This window comes from Musca autumnalis, unplaced genomic scaffold (genome assembly GCF_047663935.1).
Source record: "Musca autumnalis isolate F117 unplaced genomic scaffold, ASM4766393v1 scaffold_1, whole genome shotgun sequence".
NCBI lineage: Eukaryota > Metazoa > Arthropoda > Insecta > Diptera > Muscidae > Musca > Musca autumnalis.
In genome coordinates this window covers 311,974,134-311,997,065 of record NW_027411644.1, presented here as the reverse complement: position 1 = coordinate 311,997,065, position 22,932 = coordinate 311,974,134, and the positions used below count along the sequence as shown (strand labels likewise).

General features: G+C 32.1%; 1 protein-coding gene across 1 annotated transcript in view; it reads left to right on the top strand.

Moving 5' to 3' along the window:
* klg (klingon) overlaps nucleotides 1–22,932 on the top strand; it is a 541,049-nt gene that overhangs the window by 467,977 nt on the left and 50,140 nt on the right. Inside the window, exon 6 of the mRNA XM_073962243.1 lies at nucleotides 22,103–22,253. Within this exon, the coding sequence (XP_073818344.1) occupies nucleotides 22,103–22,253 (151 nt within the window). The remainder of the gene's footprint in view (nucleotides 1–22,102; nucleotides 22,254–22,932) is intronic.

Genomic DNA, 22,932 nt, shown 5'->3' with positions numbered 1-22,932 from the left:
TGTGTACAAATAAGTGTGCAAAATTATATTGAAATCGGTCCGGATTTGGATATAGCTCCCATATATATTTTCGGCCGATTCCACGTATTTCCATACCACACCCGCTATATATGTCCGATTTCGATGAAATTTGGAATGTGTGACTGAATTCAGTCTAGAAATAAATGAGCCAACTTATATCGAAATCGGTTCAGATTTGGATATAGCTCCCATATATATGTTCCCCGATTTCACGTATTTGCTGCACCAAACACGCTATATACGTCCGATTTTGATGAAATTTGGAATGTTTGACTGAATTCGGTCTAGAAATAAGTGTGCCAAATTATATCGAAATCGGTTCCGATTTGGATGTAGCTCCGATTTATATTTTACATATTCACAGTGGTGTAGGGTATCATATAGTCGGCACCGCCCGACTTTGATCCTTTCCTTACTGGTTTTAAATATTTTTTATTATCGTGGATTTTTTAAAATCGTGTATTGTTTAAAATATTTTATTTATAATCGTGGATTTTTAAAAATATTTTTTATAATCGTGGATTTTTTAAAATCGTGGATTGTTTAAAAAATTTTTTATAATCGTAGATTTTTTAAAATATTTTTTTATAATCGTGGATTTTTTAAAATCGTGGATTGTTTAAAAAATTTTTTATAATCGTAGATTTTTTAAAATATTTTTTTATAATCGTGGATTTTTTAAAATCGTGGATTGTTTAAAAAAATTTTATAATCGTAGCTTTTTTAAAATATTTTTTATAATCGTGGATTGTTTAAAATATTTTTTATATCGTTCATTTTTTAAAAAAAATTTTATATCGTGGATTTTTTAAAATATATTTTTTTGTAAATCTTAGATTTTTTAAATATTTTTTGTAATCGTGGATTTTTTGAATATTTTTAATAATCATAATTTTTTTTAAAATCCCTTTCGATAATCGTGGATTTTTTAAATATTTTTTACTTGCAAATCATGGATTTTTTAAATATTTTTTACTTGCAAATCATGGATTTTTTAAATATTTTTTACTTGCAAATCATGGATTTTTTAAATATTTTTTGCAATCGTGGATTTTTTGAATATTTTTAATAATCGTGGATTTTTTTTAATATTTTTAATAATCGTGGATCTTTTAAAATATTTTTTAATAGTGGATTTTTTTAAAATCTTGTATTGTTTAAAATGTTTTTTTATAATCTTGGATTTTTTAAATATTTTTAAAATCGTGGATTTTTTTTAATATTTTTTATGATCGTGGATTTTTTAAAATAGTTGTTATCATGGTACAATAATTTGGAAGGTAGGTCAGGTTCGAACAAATTGTGAAAAACAAGGCTGGGTGTATTTGCTTATTCTGTCAGAATTACCATAACAGAATATGCAACAGGTTGTACTGTTTATTTGATATTTTGGATCATTGACTAAAAACGCGAAAAATGAATGGGAGGCTATGTTTTCTTTATAGAGTCAGCCTCTGTTTATGTTCAAAAGTTTGTTTCATCACAATGTTGTAATAAATATAAATAATAAATGTTGTAATAACTATTTTTATTCCGACTGAATTTTAATATGTATAAAATATTATGTCATATTTTTCAAAACCATGCACATACATACACAATTTGTGTACACTGATTTGAAAGAATAAGCAAACCAATAGAAGAAAATTGTAATCAGCTGTTTGCTATACCCTACCTTGTAATGATTCTACAATGATTTTTTATAATAGTGGAGTTTTTAAAATATTTTTTAATAAACGTGATTTTTTTTAAATATTTTTTATAATCGTGGATTTTTTGAATATTTTGTTAATACACGTTATAATCGTGGTTTTTTAAAATATGTTTTTAACGTTTTTTTTAATATTTTTTTTAATGGTGAATTTTTTAAAATATGATTTTTTAAAAATATTTTTCATAATCGTGGATTTTTTAAAATATTTTTTTAATAAACGTGATTTTTTTTTTTTTTAAATTTTATCGTTGATTTTTTGAATATTTTTTAATCGTGAATTTTTTTTATAATCGTAGATTTTTTAGATATATTTTTATAATCATGAATTTTTTAAAATATGTTTTTAATAGACGTAATTTTTTTAAATATTTTTGTAATAAACATGCATTTTTTTAATATTTTATTTAAATATGTTTTTCTAAAATTTTAAGGTGGATTTTTTATATTAAATTATTTATAAAAATTTATTTACTTCTTTTCATTTCATTTGCAAATTTATTCTATTAAATACTTTTATTTACACCTATTTCGTATACTATAATTACATTCATTTCAACAATTCCATAGAAATAATTCGAATATTACATTTAATATTTAACCTTAAAATGTGTGTATTTTAAATTTAATATGCAGAATTATGCCACAACTGATTTCATTAATAGCACATATAATTCACATTAATTTACGTCAATGGGTTTTAAATCAATCCCTTGCCCAAGTAAAAGTAATACATTAGCAAAATACTTATTTCAACATGGCTAAGAAATCAAATGGGAATAACAGTCATCTAGTAATTTATATTTTGGTTTGATTGCAAACCACATAACATATAATTGTAGTTTAGAAGCGAACACTCGCACACAACCACATGCACACGCACACACAAATATCAATCACAATTAATATTTCATTTTAATTTTCTCAAATGAAAATTTATTGGGTCAGAATATAATTGCAAACTTTGAATGTGTGTTATACATGTGGTATTACGGTAAATCAGAGACGTGACCATATTTAAAATGTTGATGTCATACATAGTTGTATGCATCTTAAATATTCTACCTACAACTCTGAACCAGGCCAAGGTAAAATGTTCATTATGATTTTACCATAAATATTTCCTACTAATTACTTGATTTAAATCTTAAGTCTCACACACACATACTCACACAACTTACATAAGGACATGAAAATTATCAAGTCTCAGAACCACTACTTGGGCCGACGAAACAAACTCTCAAGAACTTTGCAGTAAAATTAAATTTCATTAAACCTCAGATTTGGAATTTGTCCTACAAAAATTCTTCCCTTTCATTTGCACAGATTCAAATTCAATTAAGATTTTGCACCTGTTGTAAATCGTTTAGATTTGTTCATTGCTAAGTCTATGACAAGGTTTCTTTTTTTGTAATTACACAAGTTTTTTGTTGTTGCTATTGTTATCACAAAAGCACGTAAAAGATGTCCATTGTCCACAGACTTACTCTCCATTCTGTCCAAACTTTACCAAGCGTCATTGTCTTTTAAATGTCCATTTTATTGTTGTTAGGTTTTAGTTTGTTGTTATCGTTGTTGTCGTTGTTAGTTCTTGGTTAAGCTTAAATGTTGTGCAACAATTACTCTTTTGTCTTATCATCATCTCCGGATCCTTTGTTGTCATTAACATTACCGTTGTCCTGCTGGTAATGTGTCACAGTATGTTTATGTAGCGATGTGTGTGCGTGTTTGTGTGTTGCAAGCGTGTGAGTTTTATAGGTATTATGCATGTTGCTTAACCTGAATGTGTCAACACCTGATAAAAATCTATGTCGTAGCTTATGTGCCTTACATACGGGATGCAAGATATATGTAGTGACCTGTCTCTGTTATTTACTTCTTGGATTTTAAATACATTTGTGAAGAGACTTATTTGTTTAATAAGTGAAAGATGGAAATATTTGAATCAAATAAAATTAGTTTTAGAATATTAGTGACGTTTTTATTGGAATAATTGTTGCAATTAGTTAAAAAATATATAGATACGTTCGGTCGTGCCGAACTATACCCTCCACCATGAAATATTCTGAACTAATATGGAATAGTAAGTTTCCTTTCCTGTACACAATTTTAGGCGGAGAAAATGTTCCACCACGGATATCCCAAATTCCTAATGTCATCTAAAATGTATCTAAAAATGGCTTCAAGCGGGTGGTACCTTTATATGGGGGCTGGCTATATCAAAGTGTGGACTTATGTTGACAATTTTTGGTACATAAGTTTTGTGACCATTGTTCGGTAAACGAATGTAGGAAGGTATCGTTATATGTGGGCTAGACCTGTTTTGTGACCACTGGGAACCGCATAGTGGCCCGTTGGTCTTTCGCCATTACCCATGCTTCGGAATACATTAGCACGAGTAGTATCAGTGTTTTGTAAGGTATTACTTTTTTGAAAAACCACATCTCCTTGTTATACCCTACACCACATTGTGGTAAGGGGTATTATATCTTTGTGCATTTGTATGTAACATACAAAAGGAAGCGAAATAGACCCATAGTTCCTTTTGGGGATATAAATATAATCACTTTCTGAGTCGATTTATGCATGTCCGTCCGTCTGTCCATGTATTTTTGTTCGCAACGTACAGGTCGCATTTTTCGTCCGATTTAGCTGAAAATTGGGGACTACAAGTTTTTTAGCCATAGGAAGAACGCTATTGCTTTTGGTGATAATCGGTTCAGATTTGGATATAGCTCCCATATATATTTTCGCCCGATTTCACGTATTTGCTGCACCAAACACGCTATATACGTCCGATTTTGATCAAACTTTGAATGTGTGACTGAATTGTGCCAAATTATATCGAAATCGGTTCAGATTTGGATATAGCTCCCATATATATTTTCGGCCGATTTCACGTATTTTCTGTACCACACATGCTATATATGTCCGATTTCGATGAAATTTGGAATTTTTGACTTAATTCGGTCTAGAAATAAATATGCAAATTCATATCGAAATCGGTTCAGATTTGGATATAGCTCCCATATATATTTTCGGCCGATTTCACGTATTTTCTGTACCAAACACGCTATATATTTCCGATTTCGATGAAATTTGGAATGTGTGACTGAATTCGGTCTAGAAATAAATGTGCCAAATTATATCGAAATCGGTTCAGATTTGGATAAAGCCCCCATATATATTTTCGGCCGATTTCACGTATATTCTGTACCACACATGCTATATATGTCCGATTTCAATAATATTTGGGATGTGTGACTGAATTCGGTCTGGAAATAAATGTGCCAAATTATATCGAAATCGGTTAACATCTGGATATAGCTCCGATTTATATTTTACATATTCACAGTGGTGTAGGGTATCAAATAGTCGGCCCCGCACGACTTTGATCCTATCCTTACTGGTTTTTAAACTGCTTCCTTAAGCCAAAGTAGCATCTGTTGGTCAATAAAATTCTTATTCTTATTTCTCAAATGATGTTGTTTGTTGTGTTCATGGCGTTGCCGAGGTAGACGAATCCTTTAACTACCTCAAAATTATAGGAACCAACTTCCATAATTGGTCCGAGTTCTATGGACGCATTGCTAGTCAAAACCATAAACTTAGTCTTGTCGATATTTACCGCCAGCGCCATTTTAGCAGATTCTCCTTCAACTTTTTGAAGCTGACAGTTACTTCCTTACTGATCGTTCCTTGATGTCTATATCATCAGCATAAACAAGTTACATGTGGCTATTGGTGTAACTTGTGCCATTTCATTTAACATCTGCATCCCACATTTTCCAGTAGTATGATGAATAAGTCACACGAAACGCCATCTCCTTTTCTGAAACCTCTTTTGTTTCAAACTTTTTTTGAACTCGAAAAGGTTCTTTCCTGTTTTAGCTGAGGACCGGGTATTAGTTAAAGTCATCGTACAAAGCCGAATGAGCTTTGCGGGGATACCAAATTCAGACATGGCTTGTAATACCTTGGTAAGATTTGTCCAGGATTTGCGGCAAGGTAAATATGACCCATGGTGTCAATGCCGTCTGCATTAGCAAGTAACATATGGCCCTTTGTATATATTGTTCCACTTCTTTTGACCTGCGCATCTCGTATAACCAACGGGATGTTGAAGAGATCACACGAATGGGCGTCTCATTGTCTGAAACCTCTTATGGTAAAAAATCTTCGAAGAGGTTCTTTCCTATTTCAACTGAGGACTTAGAATCAGTTAATGTCATCTTACAAAGCCGAATGAGCTTTGCGGGGATACCACATTCGGACATGGCTTGGATTACCTTGGATTATAATTTATAATTATAATTACACTGTGCTACAGTGAAAATTTGCAGGGGTTCTAATGCATAAATTCGGTTTTGTGGGAGTCCACAGAAGACGAAAATGCCTTTGGTTTCTTTGAGTCACTTCGGGTTTTCATTTTATAACGGTAAATGTAGTGAAAAATGGGCTTTCTTGGATTTTCAACTTTAAACGGACATTACTTCTTTTTTCCACAACCGATTTGCACACACTGTTTTTCGTTATAAAGGGGAGAGTAATGCCTTTCGAACAAGCCATAGATTTTTAAAATCGGTTAACAAATGGCTAAGTAATAGTGGTTTAAGTGTGACAAAAACGCATTAAAAAACAGTAAAATGTTTTTCCTTGTGCTCTAGGCTGCGTAAATGACACCTAACTGTACAATTATTTACTGTTAGCAAGTAGGAAATTTAGTTGGCTTTCCAAAATGGGAAAAACCAACAAAATCCGTTGAAAAATGAATGCGTTATGGTATTTTTTGGGTTTCAACTTTTTGGTTTTTTTCATATTTTCCTTTATAAAACATTGATACCTTGTGCGTAATTGTTAAGCAGGATAATCATAGTTAGAATCATACATGCTAAGATACCCATCTTTTATAAAGGAAAATATGAAAGAAACCAAAAAGTTGAAATACAAAAGATGCCGTAACGCATTCATTTTTCAACCGATTTCGTTGGTTTTTCCCATTTTGGAAAGCCAACTAAATTTCCTACTTGTTAACAGTAAATAATTGTACAGTTAGGTGTCGTTTACGCAGCCTAGAGCACAAGGAAAAACATTTTACTGTTTTTTAATGCGTTTTTGTCACACTTAAACCCCTATTACTTAGCCATTTGTTAACCGATTTTAGAAACCTATAGCTTGTTCGAATGGCATTACTCTCCCCTTTATAATGAATTACAGGGTGTGCAAATCGGTTGTGGAAAAAAGAAGTAATGTCCGTTTAAATTTGAAAATCCAAGAAAGCCCATTTTTCACTACATTTACCGTTATAAAATCAAAACCCGAAGTGACCCAAAGAAACCAAAGGTATTTTCGTCTTCTATGGACTCCCACAAACCCGAATTTGTGCCTCAGAAATGCTGCAAAAAAATTTTGTCTCCATTTGTATCACAGTGTTATTATCGACAAAAATGTGGTAGTTGTCAATCTGCATCTCTTGGGTCTTCTCCAGGATTTGCCGCAGGGTAAATATATGAACTTGCCAGATCTTAAGCCACATTGGTATGGCCCAATTATTTCGTTCACCATGAGCTTTAGTCGTTTGCACAATATACCTAACACTATCTTGTACGCAATAGGTAGAAGACTTATGCCTCTGTAGTTAGAGCATGCAGTTTTATCTCCTTTCTAGCGGACTGGACGCAGGATGTTCAGGTTCCTAATCGCCGGGTACTTGTTCTTCCTGCCAGATGGTGCTTACTAGCTGATGCACACAGCTTATCAGCGTGTCGCCTCCGGTTTTTAACAGCTCCACTGTTAGGCTATAGACTCCTGCTGCCTTGTTATCCTTCAGTCGGTTTATTGCTGTCTTTACATCTTACTGGCCGGGCTTTATACATATAAAAGTAGTATTGTACTAGTAGTATAGTACTAGTATTGGATAACAACAGTTTGGAAAAATCAGTAAGCAAATTACCCTGCTGGTCTCTACAAAAGGATGTGCCTGTACCAAAGCCATCTGTTTGGTGTTTGTATGGATTTTCCGGCATTTTGCATTGAGTGGGAAATATTTTGCGATAGTTCTGATATGTTATCGGGACGAGAAGTGCTTTGACTAAGCAATAGGGCTAGTTGAGTGGAATATGCTGTATCTAACTGTTGCTATTGCAGCTTACCTATTCCAACTTCCGTGTTGCGCCTGTTCTTACTTTATTTCCTACGTTTAATCTGGTACGCACACACCTATTCTCCAACAAGGGGGTGGTCCGAGTTTATGTCAGCTCTTCGGAACGATCGTACATCCAATACGCTCAATGAATGTCTCCATATATTCTTGAGAAAGCCAGGTGCACTTATGAATATCGAGATGCTTAAATCTGGTACTGCTAACTACCATGTTTTTTGTCGCTGCGAAGTCTATCAGCCTCATTCCGTTGTCAGATATTTCACTGTGGAGACTAAATTTCCCGACTGATAGGTCAAAGATATTCTCCTTTCCAATTTTGGTATTAAAATCGCCTAAAAAAATTTAATGTCATTGGCAGGATAACGGTCATATGTTTCTTCTATGCGCCCATCTGTTAGTTCTTTTCTTCGGTTGGAGCATGAGCGCAAACAAAACTGATGTTGAAGAATTTTGCTTTTAATCGTGCCGAGTTTTTCATTTACTGGGGTGAAGCTGGAGACAAGATGTTTTAATCTCCGACCAACTACAAATCCGCAACCAAACTCAGGGCAGCTATAACACAATGCGTCACCGGTAGGGGTTGTTGTGACGCCTTTCCCAATATATTGTATTTCCTGTATGGCAGTAATGTCGGCATTGTACTTTTCAAGTTCATCTGCCAATGCGTCGACTGCCTCTTCTCTATAAAGAGTGCGAACATTGCAGGTGCAGATTCGTAGATTAAGGGCCTTAAAACGTTTGCGGGGGTCGTATTTTTCTTTGTTTTTTTTTATAGTATAATGCTTTTTTCAATGGGAGGGTTACTAACCCGACGCCCGAACCCAAGTTTCTATCGTTCTTAGGGGTGAACGCGGGGCACATGTTAGCTCACTACCTTTAACCGGTGTTAAAGGCTGCTCCCCAGGTGAAACCACTTGGAGATCAGTGTCCACTCGAGATAAAAGAGGGACCAAGATAAATCCTGGACCTTGCCGTGTTAAAACCGGCCACGACTGTTGCTTGGTATTACAAAACTTTTCCTCCAAAATTGTCAATATAGGTCCATGACTTGGTGTAGCCGCCATGTAAGGGTACCTCCGGATTTTAGGTATTTTGAGGGTTTTCGCTACATTTTTTGACGAATGTATTTAACTATTTAAGGTTCCCAGTGATCACAAAACATCTTTACCAAAAATTGTCAACAGAGGTTCACGTGATGGTATAGCCCCCTATATAACGGTACCTCCCGATTATAAGTATTTTGAGGGTTTTCGCTACATTTTTTTAAATAGCGGTAATATGACATTTGAGTTTCCCAGTGGTCACATAACTTCAACACCAAAAATTTTGAACAAAGGTACCAATCGATTTTAGGTATTTTGAAGTTTTTATCTCCTTTTTTCGGTCTAACCCAGCAAAATGTTCGATGCCAAAGATGCTATTCAATCATGGGTGAAAGTGATCTGGCATGTCATCTTTTTAGCATCTTCATCGATGAATTTTATATGAGCTTGGACCCCCAAAAGATGCTATTCATTTTTGGATCCAAAGCATGTCATTTACACCAATGCTTTGACATGTCATTTTCACCAACCCTTTGCAATGACATTATCATTACGACGACAGTTTTAAAAACGTTGATTGTGATTTCGAGTCTCCGACAACATCAAGCCTATTGTAAATAATTAATCTTATATGTATATATTGTGTATAAATAAAAACACAAAATTCATCTCTATTGGATCGATGGAATGGGTTCAAATGCTGATGAAAAGATCGGATATTTCACGACTTCCTTTGCAATGGTTCAAATACTAATGAAAAGATCGGATCTTTCATGACTTCGTTTGAACCAATGCAAAAGATGCCATGAAATCACGTCATCGCATAGAACCCCTTCCTTCAAATTTTGCTGGGAAGTTTTGTGTACTTTGGCATATAATGTCCCCAGTGGTCAGAAAACGCCCCTACCACAATGATTATTTTCGTGAAAAAAGCTATTTATTACCCACCGAAGTAGAATGATTTTCCTTAACTAAACTCTAAAGAATGTTAAACGATCCATAGGAAATTACCGCAGGTTGCTCAGTCACAACGATTCTCTTTATTTGGTAATGGGTCTTGGACAGGGTCCGCAAATTTAAATGTTGTGTGTCTTGTGACCGACAAATTTTATCGAGACTACGAGGGTCCTCAGGGTGTGGCCCGAATTGGTGTTCGATCCTTGAATTGATCGACCACTTCAAAATCCTAGAAAAGTGCTTTCGCCTTATCAGAAAATCATGATCGACTTCTTTTTTTCAGTTGGACGAATCTATATTTTTTGCCTCCTCCAAAATAAATGTTGTCACCTTTTGACATCTTTGTAACTGCATCGACCTACCTAATAATCGACCACTGAACAACCTGTTCCTTTCTATAATCATATTGAAAGTTCATGGTCCTTTTAATAATTGCGAGGGCGGTCCAAATCGTTTGTTTATTATAAGAGATCATAGGGACTTGGAAATTTACTGAATTATTCGCAGCCTCCGATAGAATTGACATTTGGTTCACCGAATTTCGGAACTAACTGTCGCTATTGCTCTTTATTTTATTAACCCAACGTATAGGCGTTTATAGTTTACCTCAGTCAATACAGGGACCATAGACAGAGATCGAGAGAACCAAATAATGTGTAGAGCTCCTTAATTTCAGCTTCCTATTGTGTCTTCGACCTTCACAAAAATCTTTCAGCTGGGAAACATTCATCACAGCTCATCAAATGTTTCTGATTGATTTGATAGGTGTAGTGTAAGTTGGTTTTCTGGCAAGTGGTTTCGTTCCTAGGCTACAACCTTAGAACATGTAGGTAAATTATTTAATTAACCAATTTCCACTTCCACATTTTACTTTCAGGCCCAAATTTTCCGGCTCTTCCACATTTTTCTTTTCTTTTTAAATTTGTGGTTTAAACTCACATTTTCATGAAAATTCTGTACATCTAAACTTTTTAGCCAAAAATAAACATCAGCAACACTTATCATTCACCATTAATTAGCTCCTCACTTAAAGCCCCCCCACAAATCCCCATCTTATTTAAACATACTATTCCACCTTAAATACATACTTTACTTAAATGCACACGCACCCAGGCCAATACTAAGGCTACTAAATCACTGCCATCAATAAACTAGGTTTAAAATGTCAATAGAGTCAATATGTCATACAAGTGTAAGTAAGCCACTGCACAAGTAGTTGGTACCTCCTCCGCACGAAGTCAGTTAGATGCAGTTTTACCTAATACTAGGTAGCAACACAAACTTTATACACTTTTGCAAGAAATGAACTTGGCCAAATGAGCTGTAAAGAAAATACTTGCCATCAACTGGCAAAATAGGTAGTTGAAGCGTTGAAAGGAACCGGAAATCCATCATGTAGATGATGACAATAACTTGGTAGCCCGCTAGGCAAACACATGCACACACATTCAATGTTACGTGAAAATTCTCAATTGAATATACCCACTTTTAAAGGTATTCATTGTAATGCATACAAACATACATGCATAGGTACTTGTGTACAGCCGCATGACTACAAATGGCAAGGTTGAAAGGCCACACAGAAAGTTGGTGTTGACTCCTTGTAACTTAAAGTTGCACCGACACCCCAGTGCTTAAACGTACCACCACCCCTTTCATCTTCCAAGATCCCCCTACCCCAAAAAATAGACTGCATCGTCTATTTTGCATGTTAAAGAGATTCTCGTGTCTCACTGTGTAAGTGTGAGCGTTTTTTTTTTTGTCAGCTTTATATTTGGTTGTTTGCTGATGGCACCTTGTAAGTCACACATACACCCTTTCAACTGCACAACGACCAAAAGGACTACTTCTTTCAACATGCCTTAGTTGCATGGAACAGGCAGGCATCCAGTCACTCATTCTTGTGTGGCTGTATATTTCTGTTTTTCTGCTTTTGCTGTTTCTGCAGTGCGATGTGGGGTTGGGCGTCTTCCTATTCGTTCTGGTTAAATGGTGTTGCTTTCGCTTTGTTTTTTTGGTGGTCTCTCCTTCTGTTTTTGATCTGGGCCATTATGTGGGTAAGGTCGGTTGTGTTTCTCTAGAGTTTTCCGTATACGTATGTGCAATCATATGTTCCTGTATATCGTTTCACCTTTGACATGAACAAAGACCCGCCTGTTTTATGCCAACCTGGACTGCCATCACACAGAGTGAAATGCCTGCCCGCTTGCCTGCCAAATTGTAATTAATGCGAATGACTTGCCTGCAATGTCATGTAAAAGTACAGAGACAATGTAGGTGTAAATTCAAGTAAATTTTAAATGTTCATTGTCGTTTATTGTACTCTAACCCCATAAAGGGGTTGCAGGGGTCAGGTTGCACAGTGTTTTTTGGCTAGATTGTCAGAGCAAATGACGAGGATTTAAACAAATGGTTGTTGCTTGCATGTCGTGTTTTACTGCATTTTAGGAAATCTGTATTATGTTAAGGTTGACAGGCAACCGGACAGTGTGATTTTTAAGAATGTTTCCCTTAATAATAATTTCAGTTACTTTTGGAATAACTAATATATTTTTATTATGAGTAATTAAAAACAAAACTACGAAATAATATGATAAATAATAATATTAATAGTTTTGGAATTTTTAGGAATATTTTCTGAGCGATTATGAGACTCATATTTTTTTGTTTGTTTAAAGATTATGGAACCAATGACGATGAAGTATTAAGAATATTTTTTAACACCAAAAACAATTTAAGGAATAATACTTAAGAATCGACAAGATGAGACAAAAGATACAAAATATTTTTTAATACAATACTTATAAGTTAAAATTACTTAAAAATTGAGAAAACAAATGTATATGTATATTAAAAATGTGTTTTAACAAAATCGTGTATGTTTTAAAATATTAAAAAATTGGATATTGGTTAAAATATTAAAGAAATCGTTTTTTAAAATCGTTTTTATAAAAAATGGAGGATTTTTAAATTGGATTAAAAAATGACGGACACAAAAAAAAAAATAAAAAAGAAAATATTCAAAAAATCGTGGAAAAATAGTAGATTTAAAAAAGTAAAAATAGTCAGAGATTTAAAGAAATACAAAATCTTTATAATGAATTAAGATTCTTTTTTATGTATTTTTTAAATTATGATTAAAATGCATAGTTTTTTGATAAATTTTGAATATTAAAAAATGTGTATTTAATAAAAATAAGAAAAGAGAACAAATAAAAAGAATCGAGTATTTTATTTTAAGGTATGAGAGAAATGATTTTGGATCCTTAAAATTTTTTACAGAATAGTGAAAAAATATTGTGGACTTTTTTAATATTTTTAAAGAATTGTAAGAAACATAAAATATGTTTTTTCTTTTAATCCCTTTTATGATTATGAAAAAATAATCAAAGATTTAAAGATATTTATTTAGAAATAATAAGAAAAGTAATAGGGAATTGTTAAAAATTTTTTCTTGAAAAATAGTCAATATATTTTTTGATATATTTGTTAAGAAGAAAAATATTCAAAATATTTTTTTTGAAAAAATTAATAATATTCAAACTTTCAACTGCGTCTGTCTTTAAGTAAAGCGGCAGCAAACAGCGTCTGAACTCCATGGGGAGCGGCTGAGAACTAGATGGAAAACTGTAAACCCTTCAGAAGGCAACGGGAAACCACTGAAGTAATCTCCCTTGAAAATCATACAATATGAACAATACAAACCAAAACACGCGGCCCTCAGTCTCCGGCCAAACGAGGGTGCTAAGAATCCCCGGAGGTAAAAACAACCAAAAACTAAACATCGGAACCTGGAACGTCCGAAGTTTATACGAAGTCGGTAAATTAAACAACACAATCAATGAAATGAATCGACTTAAAATTGATATACTAGGTGTCAGTGAAACTTGGTGGACAGAAAGCGGCAAATTTGAATCTCAAAATGTAGTAGTATACCATTCTGGAAATATGGAAGGTATCCGCAGACGAGGAGTATGCATTATTGTCAAGAAAAACATTGCAGATTGCGTAGTTGGATATGTCCCGATGTCAGAGAGAACGATGATGATTAAAATCTCAGCAAAGCCCCTAAATATGAACATAATACAGGTATATGCCCCAACATGTGATGGAAACAATGACGAAATTGAACTGTTTTATGAAGAAATATGTGAACTGCTTAAAATGACGAAATCACATGAAATAACAATAATTCAAGGCGATTTCAACGCCAAAGTGGGTAATGAAGTAGTAAATGGTGTAACAGGAAGATATGGGCTTGGTGAAAGAAATGAGAGAGGAGACAGATTAATTCAATTTTGCCAAGAATTTAAGATGACCTTAACCAATACAGTATTCCGACTACATCCCAGACGCCTATACACATGGAAGTCACCATTGGATAATGGAAGAAATGTCGTACGAAATCAAATAGACTTAATAATGATCAACAGCAGATTTAAGACTTGTGTGACCAAATGTTCAACATACCCAGGAGCTGATGTGCCGTCCGATCATAATCTTTTAATGTGCAATCTTGGAATTAAACTGGCCCGAATCCAAAAACGTAAAAGGAAATCACATAAAATAAATACGGAAATACTCAAGAATACAACAATCAGAAACGAAATAAAAGAACAAATAAACAACAAACTTGGAGATATTGATACAAACGATGCAGACAATATATGGAACAACGTGAAAGATGCAATATGCAAAGTAACAAAAAACTACATTGGAAACCAAACAAGAAGAACCCAAGAGGAGTGGATGAACAACGAGATAATGGAACTTCGAGAGGAAAGAAGAAAATACAAAAATGTTGATTATGAACGCTACTGGGAGATAAATAAAGAAATTCGAACAGCGATCAGGGCTGCCAAAAATTCTCTGCTAAACCAAAAATGCCAAGAGATCGAGCATTTACAACATATCCATGACGATTTTAACTTACACAAAAAGCTAAAAGAAACCGCTGGGATATATAGAAGAACAACATCAACACTGCTCATGGATGACAACAATATACCAATTTTTGAGACAGAACATATAAAGAATATATGGAAAAACTATATTGAACAACTATTTACCGACGACCGACGTTCAATATACCAACATAATGTAAGTGCTGATATATCTGGAACCCCTATCACGAAATCGGAAGTGGAACGTGCGATCTTATCATTAAAAGATAAGAGATCAACTGGACCTGACGAAATTCCATCTGAAATTTTAAAACTTATAGATGGAGACAACGTATTATTGATTGTCCGCCTATTTAACTGTGTATATGATACTGGTCAATACCCTTACGATTGGTTAAAATCTACCTTTATTCCGATACCCAAAAAATCGAATGCAAAAAGGTGTTGTGAATACAGGCTTATTAGTCTCATGTGCCATATATTAAAAATCTTCCTCCGAATAATCCATACGAGAATATACAGCAAATGTGAAACTGCTATGGGGGAATCCCAATTCGGCTTCAAAGAAGGTATGGGTACCCGAGAAGCTCTACTATCTCTTCAAATACTTGTACAAAAATGTAGAGATGTTCATAAGGATGTGTTCATATGTTTCATAGACTATGAAAAGGCTTTCGACACTGTCAAACATGATAAACTGATAAACATACTAAGAGATATTGGGATAGAAGAAAAGGAAATTAGGTGTATAAGAAATCTATATTGGAACCAAACCGCAAGACTTGAAATAAATGGTGAAGTTACAGACGAAGTCCCCATATCTAAAGGTGTTCGACAAGGCTGCATATTATCACCCCTCCTCTTCAATGTATACTCTCAGCGAATATTTTGTGAATCAGTTGAAAAAGAACGCATGGGTATAAAAATACACGGCAAGATGGTAAACAATATACGATACGCCGATGATACCACCATAGTTGCTGGCAGTATGTCTGATCTACAACATCTACTAAACAAACTGACACAAATAAGCTAAATATATGGTCTCAATATAAATATAAAAAAGACAAAATACATGGTGATCAGTAGAAAAGATAATAACATTTTTGATACAACACTAAAAATAAAGAACGAGACAATTGAGCGTGTAAAAACATTTAAATACCTTGGTGTCCTAATAAACGACAACTGGAATAATTCAAATGAAATCAATCGTCGAGTGGAGATGGCTAGAGATACCTTTTTCAAATATAAAACCGTGCTAACAAATCATGACATAAGCTTAGCAACAAAGATAAGATTTGTGAAATGTTACATTTGGTCAGTGCTACTATATGCAGTCGAAACCTGGACTATTAAAAGTGCAGATGAGAAGAAACTCGAAGCTTTCGAAATATGGATATATCGACGAATTTTAAGAATACCATATACTGCACATATAACAAACCAGGAAGTTCTTCGAAGAATGAACCATGACAGAAAACTCCTGCATACTGTTAAATCGCGAAAAATCTCATACTTAGGTCATCTAATGAGAAATGAAAAATACAAATTTATACAAAACATTATAAAAAGCAAAATAGAAGGAAACCGAAACAGAGGCAGGAGGGAGACATACTGGCTAAAAAATATTCTAGATTGGACGGGATACAGAGATGAAACCAACTTACTATATGCCGCTAAAAATCGAGAGCTTACATACACTTAGATAATATCTATATTTTTGAATATGTAAACAATAATATTGTATGATCGCTTTACATCCGAATATCGGATACGCAAATAAAGAAGAAGAAACTTTCAAGATATTTTTGAAACAGTAATGGTGATTTTTTAACAAATATAATTTAGAAAATTCAATTCTCTGTTCGCATTCCTTGTAAAGCAAAGACGCCATAAAATAGTTTTTGTTTATGGTCATTTTATTTAATTGCCTAAATGGTCTTATTGTCCTTTATTTACCGATACAGAGCCGGCTGGAAAGGAAATGATGAATTTAATTGGCATTAACCGAAACTATAATCTTCCTGGTCCCACTGTCCCCCCAATTCCATTTCCACTGTAAAACATTTTGTTGTTATTAAAATATTTAAATTAAATACAACAAAATAAGGTCTTTAACTGAAATAAACACTAAACAAATTAAAAAATAATAGTTTAAATATTTAGTGAATTTTTAAAATATTTTCTTAATAACACTGTGCAACATTTTTAAGGTGATCTTGTGCAAACAATTCAAACTGAGGATTTTTTGAAAGTACAGACCCAAACGACAAGAAACCCTAGTTGGGTTTTGTTGTGTCAGATCCAGCTCGGATTTTATGGCACCATCGAAACATGTTTAAATATTTAGTTTTTCAAGAAATTCGGGGCTATATCTCTGAAATCAATGCGAATCTTCTTCTGACCTCTGAAGCAAATTTGTATATAAGAACAAGAATAATATATTTGGAGAAATAATGAACTCGAAGAACTACATTTACTGCCTCAAATTTGAAAATATATGCAAAAATTAAAAAATATACATTTTGCACCGTATCTCAAAAACCGTTAATTTTTTCTGAATATTTTCATTTGGAAAAATATTCCCTGGAATGTAATACACAACTCTTCAGAACATGTCATTGTTGTAAAATGTCTCTATGCCGTTGTTTTCAGTACATTTTTCAACGACGACTTAATAAAAATGTCCATAATGCACAGTGGATCCACCCATTGGCCAAAAATAAAAAAATAGTGTCAAAATTTTGGTACAACATCTGGCAATTCTGACAGCTATGACATGGACCTTTTTAAAAATATACATATTTTTGTTTTATTCGAACGCGATCTTCTTAAGAATAGCTTCAAAAGTCAAAACATTTGACTAATATTTTTTGTTGTAAGTACAACCTATATTTTAAGTGCAGGTAAATATATTCAAAATATCGCGAAATTAATATGTATAGCAAAATATTATAGTGGATTTTGAAGGAGGAGGTAATAGCTTAATTTTAATTAAAAAGTAGTGTTTTAGCATGTTGTGGAATTCTAGTGAGCTGCATATTTTCTTAGTGTATTTTGTAATGTCAATTCGATCATATACTTAAATTTGACCTAAGGTTTTACTCATGATGCCCACCAGTGCCCACCTCGGGAATAATTTCCCAAAGTAGTTCATGGGTTTAAGATTATTCAGTATTTAAATCAGCTGCCATCTAGTGCCAGACTGTAAATGGTGGGCCGCTGACTAAAGCTGCCCTAGAATAGGGTTTCTATGGATATATTAGCGTATAACTCTGTTATCTGACCACGTACATTATCATAATTGGTATCAGTGGCAAGATTATGAAATCTTCTTCTAAATTTGTCGTTGGCGGTACGTGCCTTCCAGGAAGAACGCTATAAGATCTATATTAAAAATTTTACCAATTTACCAATTTTTTTCAGACAAAAATATTGATTTTTTTCATCCGCTAAATTGGCTGGATTTTATGTTGTTTTGGAGATTGTTTTGTTTCCCCAAGCCTATTTTTGCATCATAAGATAATCGGAACCTTTGTTCATGTCATTTTGTATAAGCAGCTTAAGACAATTCTTACCGTATACCCCCTCCAGAGGGGAAAGGGGGGAGAATGTTACGCTCGTGGTTTCTTAAAACACTCTTCGCAGCAGCACAAAGCTGTAACCGGCGCTTTGGCTTGATTTTTACACTCTAAATATTTTTGGCCACTTTCTCCATACAAGTGGATCCACTGTGTAATGTAGTGAAATCCGAAATGCGAGAATAAACTGTTGGTGTGAACTGTGTTTGAAATACGTGTTGTAAAAGATATGATGCAAAATACCGCTGACACAACATGAAGTAAGCATTTTAGAGTTTCTAAAGAATTGTTGAGAACTTTATTTGGAAGATTTTTGCAAAAGGTTACTTGGTTCATCTCCCAATAGTTTAGCCGATGCTGACCGGAATTTCAGCTATTATGTACAATTTTCTATATTTGATCGATTTTGATGCCCTAGATGGAGTTTTTCTTATGAGGTTTTTTTCAAAATATAAGTTTTTTAACATATTTTTTTTAATTCATGGATTTTTTAAAATATTTTTTTGAAAATCGTTGATTTTTCAAGTATTTTTTCGTAATTTTTTTTAATAATCATGAATATATTTTTTAAATAATTTTTTAAGAATAGTGGATTTTTTAAATATTTTTTTAATAAATGTGGATTCTTTTAAAAAACAATTTTAATAATCCTGTATTTTTTAAAATATTTTTCAATAATGGTGGTTTTTTTAAATATTTTGTTTTAAATCGTGGATTTTTTTTAAATGTTTTTTAATAATCTTGGTTTTTTAAATATTTTTTGATAATCGTGGATTTTTAAAATATTTTTTGATAATCGTGGATTTTTAAAATATTTTTTGATAATCGTGGATTTTTAAAATATTTTTTGATAAACCTTGATTTTTTTAAATACTTTTCTGATAATCGTGGATTTTTAAAAATACTTTTCTGATAATCGTGGATTTTTAAAAATATTTTTTTTAAAAACGCCGATTTTTTTAAATACTTTTCTATTCGTGGATTTTATTAAATATTTTTTAACAATATTTTTTGATAGTCGTGGATTTTTTTAAATATTTTTTAATGATCGTGTATTTTTTAAATATGGTTTTAATAATAGTGTTTTTTGAAATATGTTTTTATTAATTAAATTTTTTAATAATCGTGGATTTTTTAAATATCTTTTTTAATAATTGTGGATTTTTTAAATTTTTTTTAATTATAGTGGATTTTGCTTAAGTCTGGAGTATTATATAGAGGATTTTTTAAAATATGTGTTAATAATCGTGGTTTTCTTAAATTATTTTTTTAATAATCGTGGATTTTTTTTAAAACATTTTTTTTTAACAATCATAAATTTTTAAAATATTTATTAAATAATCGTGAATTTTTTTAAATAGGTTTTTAACAATCGTGGATTTTTTTAAATATGTTTTTAATAATCGTGTTTTTTAATATGTTTTTAATAATCGTATTTTCTTAAATATGTTGTTAATAATTAAATTTTTTAATAATCGTGTTTTTTTAAATATGTTTTTAATAATTAAATTTTTTAATAATCAAGGATTTTTTTATAAATATTTTTTGTAATAATTGGGGATTTTTTAAATATTTTTGTAATAATCGTGGATTGTTTTAAATATTTTTTTAATTATCGTGGAATTTTTAAAACACTTTTTTAATAATCAAGGATTTTTTTTAATATTTTAATAATCGTGGATTTTTAAAATATTTCTTTTAATAATCGTGGATTGTTTCCAACATTTTTTAATAATCGTGGATTGTTTTCAACATTTTTTTAATAATCGTGGATTGTTTCCAAAATTTGTTTTTAATAATCGTGGATTGTTTCCAACATTTTTTTAATAATCGTGGATTGTTTCCATCATTTTTTTAATAATCTTGGATTGTTTTAAATATTTTTTAACAATGGTGAACTTTTCAAATATTTTTTAATAATCGTGGATTTTTTGAATAGGTTTTAATAATTGTGGGGTTTTTTTTAATATTTTTAATGATCTTGGATTATTTTGATTATGTTTTTAATAATCGTGGTTTCTTTTTAACATTTTTTCAATAATCGTGAATGTTTTTAAATAAATAATTGTGGATTTTTTAAATATGTTATTAATAATTGTGGATTTTTGTTAATATGTTATTAGTAATTGTGGATTTTTTTAAATATGTTTTAATATTCGTGGATTTTTTAAAAAGTTTAATTTTTTAAATATTTTTTTAATAATCGTGATTTTTTTAAACATTTTTTTAATAATCGTGCTTTTCTTAAAATATTTTTTTAATAATCGTGGCTTCTTAAAAATCGTGGATTTCAAAAAAATTGCATTTTTTAAATATTTTCTTTAAATCGTGGAAAATATTTTTTTTTAAAAAATCGTGTAGTTTTTAAAATATTTTTTTTAATCTTGTATTTTTTAAAATATTTTTTTAACGTTTTAATAAGAATTTTCGATTTATGTGTTTGTAGGAATATTTTCTGGAGATCCAACCGGCCAGTTTTTTCCATTTTTAGAATGTTGTGTCATTTTTAAAATTTTATAACAAAATTAATTTTTACTTCACTCCAATGTCCATCTTAAATATTCTTTTTGTTCTCGATTGAATACGCCTTGCATCTATGGCAATTTTCTTCATGACTGTCGGTATCCGGGTCTTCCAGGAATGCATGTTATGTGCTGACCTACTATTCCTTTTCGGACATGAAAGGACAAGACAATATTTTGCCTTTTACAAGGGGAAGACGAAGAACTCAATGTCATTTTTGACTTGTCTCAATGTGTTGTTTTTTGTGTTTTTCATTTTTTGTGAGGTATTTTGTCATTGCACCAACAGATTGAAGTTTTTCCTACTACTAAAGTCTTACAAGTATTTATCTTTTATTGTCATCCTTTCTTTCATTCTTTAGGTTGCAGAGAGAAAAGAGGATGGTGGGCTGATTGTTTCACAATGTTTATAGCACTGCAATGTATAACAGTTGTTTGATGTCTTGTTTCTTTGACTATCTGCTTGTATCTTGCCACTTGACATTTCCGTTCAATATATTTGCATTATTTTTCCTTAAGTCACATAAGAAAAAAGAGAGTTTTGTTGTTGTTCGTTTTTTGTTTTGCTTAAGGAACAAAAGCTTCTTCCGTTTGATGACACTTGATATTGTGTCCAAGATTTTAAGATGACCCACTCACTCACTATAGATCAAATAGTCATTTGCTGTTCTTGGTACTGCTGTAAAAATAGCAAAACAAAAAAATCTTCTTAGTGAAAGCCTTTAACTGCAGGTCATATCATTTTTTTCCAAAGGGGATTTTCCTTTTGGAGTCTAAGACATCGGATGACATATGGACCCTGGTTGTCATTTGTTAGAAAGCAGCAACATCAAATATAGTAAACAAATAAAGGAAGTTAGTGCAGGAGTTGAAGCTAAGAGCTGACATACTACTGCACTTGTTGTTTATTTGAACACAATATCACTTTAATATTGTTATCCTTTGTATTTGTCGTTGGTTTTAATATACTGCCAAAAACTGTAATTATTTCTTTTGTAGAGTCCATTTGCTTCCTTTCTTTTTTTTGCATTTCGTTTCAGTATCATGTCCATTTAGTTAACTTTACTCCAACGAATTTCATACATAAATTTACATTTCATTTACAGTTTTGTAGAGTTCTTTTTTTCAATTTTGTCAATTTTTGGTTGTGATGTTTTGGCTATTTTTGATCTCTTTTCTCTTTGTCTTTTTTTTTAGAGTGGTGCTGGCAAATCTACTGCTCGCATTGGCGATGGTCCAATTTTGACATTGGAAAAAGTTGAACGTCAACAGGCCGGCATTTATCAGTGTACCGCAGATAATGGTGTTGGGGAACCAGTTAGTGTGGATATCAGATTGGATGTTTTATGTAAGTAACAAAGAAAAAAAAAACATACGAAATAAATATTAACATGAATATTCATGCATATAAATTATTATTGGGCAAACATAAAGAGAGTCGTGTGAAAGCAAAAACCAAAAATGAAACTATACCACAGTTTAAATATTAATAAAATTTGAAAGGGATGTTTTATCGAATACATTAAATGTTAAACTGCTAAGTTATTTAGAAATTTGGCCGATATTAGGCATAAGGGTTTAACCACATCGTTCCATAATTTCACTCACGTGGACACCGGTCTGTGGAATAGCAAATATCTTATATCATCTCAGTTTTTCATCTACTCATCTTCACTGTTATTTTCCCCTTTTTTCCAAGCAATTGTCGAAGATACCATAACCCATATAGCTGGAAACTAAAATGAATAACTTAATGAAGATCTATCATAAATTTTCCTCCATTAAAATGCTGCGGTTATCTCTAACAATACAATGCAGCTCTGTATGTGTTCACAATGATTTCAAGCTACTTTAATGTTTGAAATATATACTCTAAAATACCATAGCACATTTTTTCTAAGCAATTTATACTACTGACTTATCCTATAAATAACAATGGCAACATTGAATTTGTACAAAACCACAGAAGCGAAAGAAACGATGACAAAACTATTCAAATATATATTTCAGTTAACATATTGTACTGA